The sequence below is a fragment of the Sinocyclocheilus anshuiensis genome, unplaced genomic scaffold (genome assembly GCF_001515605.1).
Source record: "Sinocyclocheilus anshuiensis isolate Anshui unplaced genomic scaffold, SAMN03320099.WGS_v1.1 scaffold2144, whole genome shotgun sequence".
NCBI classification, from domain to species: Eukaryota; Metazoa; Chordata; class Actinopteri; order Cypriniformes; family Cyprinidae; genus Sinocyclocheilus; species Sinocyclocheilus anshuiensis.
The window spans coordinates 111,761-115,317 of NW_015547642.1; the positions used below are offsets into that span (position 1 = coordinate 111,761).

The 3,557-nt window shown below is 31.5% G+C and overlaps 1 protein-coding gene across 1 annotated transcript in view; it reads right to left on the bottom strand.

The window, feature by feature from the left end:
* Positions 1-3,491: 3,491 nt before the first annotated feature.
* The window catches only part of syngap1a (synaptic Ras GTPase activating protein 1a), an 80,376-nt gene continuing 80,310 nt past the window's right edge, over positions 3,492-3,557 (bottom strand). Inside the window, exon 21 of the mRNA XM_016504020.1 lies at positions 3,492-3,513. Within this exon, the coding sequence (XP_016359506.1) occupies positions 3,492-3,513 (22 nt within the window). The remainder of the gene's footprint in view (positions 3,514-3,557) is intronic.

The following is a 3,557-nucleotide window of genomic DNA, read 5'->3' on the forward strand; positions in this document are numbered from 1 at the left end:
TATATATACACTCAGCGTGTGTGAGAGAGAAAGAGAGAGAGAAAGAAAGAGAGAGTTTGTCCAGTTGGAGTTGGTCGTCCTGCTCAGGCTCCGCCTCTCTCTTCTCTCTCAGCCAATCATCAGACACTCCTGGGTTGAGGTTCAACCAATCACAGGTCCGCTAGTCCTGCACGGGCCAATCATGTTCCAGAGTGGGCACCATAAATCGGCTGAGGGAGAAACAGACGCCGAGATTCAGTGACCGATTCGTTCACACACTCAAAGATTCATCACAGCAGGAAGAATTCAGTCAGCACTCGTCATAGAAAATATGAGAGTGATCGCATGGAGAAGAGCAGCGTGAACGTTCAGCTAAACATCTGCTGTTCAGCTGAAGAAAGAAAGCCAGCGGGTTTGAATGACATGAATATATGATGAGAAATCACACAGAAAGGACGTGATGAGACGAGTGAACACAGACGTGGAGGACAGAACAGAAGGAATTAATGTCATTCTCCAGCAGCCAATCACAGGCCCTCCCTCTGAGGACATGCTGCTACTGTTAGCCAATCACAGGCCCTCATTCACTGTGATCCATTTTCAGTTCATCACAGACATGCAGTAATCACTGCTACAAAACATTACACGTCATTCCCCTGTAAAGGCCCATTCACACAAACAACCATAATTACAATAATAACTGTAAAGTTTTAATGATCACTCTAATAATAAAGACCACACTTATAACTACAATGATGAGCCACAGAGGAACAATATCAATAGAATCACTTTCAGAGCGATTTTCTCCAGCTGATAAACGATCAGAATCCATCCTGCATTAAAGAGCGCGAGCATTTAAAGAGACAGACGACAAAACTGCAGAATAAACAGAACGTTATCGTATGTTGGTTTGGACGCTGGTATAGTTATCATTATAGTTAATATTAATTATCACACTATAGTTTTAGTTACTGGCACAGTAATCATTGTAGTTATTATCCCTACAGTTATCACTAGTATACTATAGTTATCAATATAGTAATCACTATAGTTATTGTTACAGTTATTGCTGTAGTTATATTTTAGTTATCGGTATAGTTATTGTTATCACTATAGTTATTGTTACAGTATCACTTTAGTAATTGGTATAGTTACTCTTATAGCTATCATTACAGTATCACTATAGTTACCTTTTAGTTATTGGTATAATTATCGTATAGTTATCACTTCAGTTATCATTACAGTATCACTAGTTATCGCTATAGTTATCACTATAGTTATTGTTATAATTATTGGTACAGTTATTGTTATCACTATAGTTATCACAGTATCACTATAGTTATTGCTTTAGTTACTTTTTAGTTATTGTTATCAGTATATTTATTGTTATAATTATCTGTACAGTTATTGTTATCAGTATAGTTATCATTACAGTATCACTATAGTTATTGTTATAATTATCGGTATAGTTATTGCTATCAGTGTAGTTATCATTACAGTATCACTATAGTTACTGTTATAATTATCAGTATAGTTATTGCTATCAGTGTAGTTATCACTATAATTATTACAGTATCACTACAGTTATCGCTTTAGTTACTTTTTAGTTATTGTTATCAGTACAGTTATCGGTATAGTTATTGTTGTCAGTATAGTTATAATTACAGTATCACTATAGTTATTGTTATAATTATCGGTATAGTTATTGCTATCAGTGTAGTTATCACTATAATTATTACAGTATCACTATAGTTATCGTTTAGTTACTTTTTAGTTATCGCTTTAGTTACTTTTTAGTTATTGTTATCAGTACAGTTATCTGTATAGTTATTGTTGTCAGTATAGTTATAATTACAGTTATCACTATAGTTATTGTTATAATTATCGGTATAGTTATTGCTATCAGTGTAGTTATCACTATAATTATTACAGTATCACTACAGTTATCGCTTTAGTTACTTTTTAGTTATTGTTATCAGTACAGTTATCGGTATAGTTATTGTTGTCAGTATAGTTATAATTACAGTATCATTATAGTTATTGTTATAATTATCAGTATAGTTATTGCTATCAGTGTAGTTATCATTACAGTATCACTATAGTTATTGTTATAATTATCGGTATATTTATTGCTATCAGTGTAGTTATCACTATAATTATTACAGTATCACTATACTTATCGCTTTAGTTACTTTTTAGTTATTGTTATCAGTACAGTTATTGTTATCAGTATAGTTATGATTACAGTATCACTAGTTATTGTTATAATTATCGGTATAGTTATTGCTATCAGTGTAGTTATCACTATAATTATTATAGTATCACTATAGTTATCGCTTTAGTTACTTTTTAGTTATTGTTATCAGTACAGTTATAATTACAGTATCACTATAGCTATTATTTAGTTATTGTTATTAGTACAGTTATCACTATAGCTATCGGTATTGTTATCAGTACAGTTATCGGTATAGTTATTGCTATCAGTATAGTTATGATTACAGTATCACTAGTTATTGTTATAATTATCGGTATAGTTATTGCTATCAGTGTAGTTATCACTATAATTATTATAGTATCACTATAGTTATCGCTTTAGTTACTTTGTAGTTATTGTTATCAGTACAGTTATAATTACAGTATCACTATAGCTATTATTTAGTTATTGTTATTAGTACAGTTATCACTATAGCTATCGGTATTGTTATCAGTACAGTTATTGGTATAGTTATTGCTATCAGTATAGTTATGATTACAGTATCACTAGTTATTGTTATAATTATCGGTATAGTTATTGCTATCAGTGTAGTTATCACTATAATTATTATAGTATCACTATAGTTATCGCTTTAGTTACTTTTTAGTTATTGTTATCAGTACAGTTATCGGTATAGTTATTGCTATCAGTATAGTTATGATTACAGTATCACTAGTTATTGTTATAATTATCGGTATAGTTATTGCTATCAGTGTAGTTATCACTATAATTATTATAGTATCACTATAGTTATCGCTTTAGTTACTTTTTAGTTATTGTTATCAGTACAGTTATAATTACAGTATCACTATAGCTTTTATTTAGTTATTGTTATTAGTAAAGTTATCACTATAGCTATCGGTATTGTTATCAGTATAGATATCGGTATAGTTATTGTTATAATTATTGGTACAGTTATTGTTATCAGTATAGTTATCACTATTACATCATTACAGTATCACTATAGTTATTTATTTAGTTACTTTTTAGTTATTGTTATCGGTATAGTTATTATTACTATTTATTGTTATATTAATCACAGTCAAACTGATGTTAGTAAACAGATTCAGAATTTAGCTTCTGACCGGATGAGACACATTCAGAGCTACTGAGAAACAGCTGACACACACACACACACACACACACACCTGTGGCACACAGCAGATCAGATTCATGTAGATTAATGTCACATTACAGGAACTGTGATATGATCAGTGACGTCATCTACACAGGAATGTTCAGTGTTGGGTCACATGGTTCATACCGCACAGCCCTGCTCACTACATCTCATCACACACACACACACACACACACACACACACAC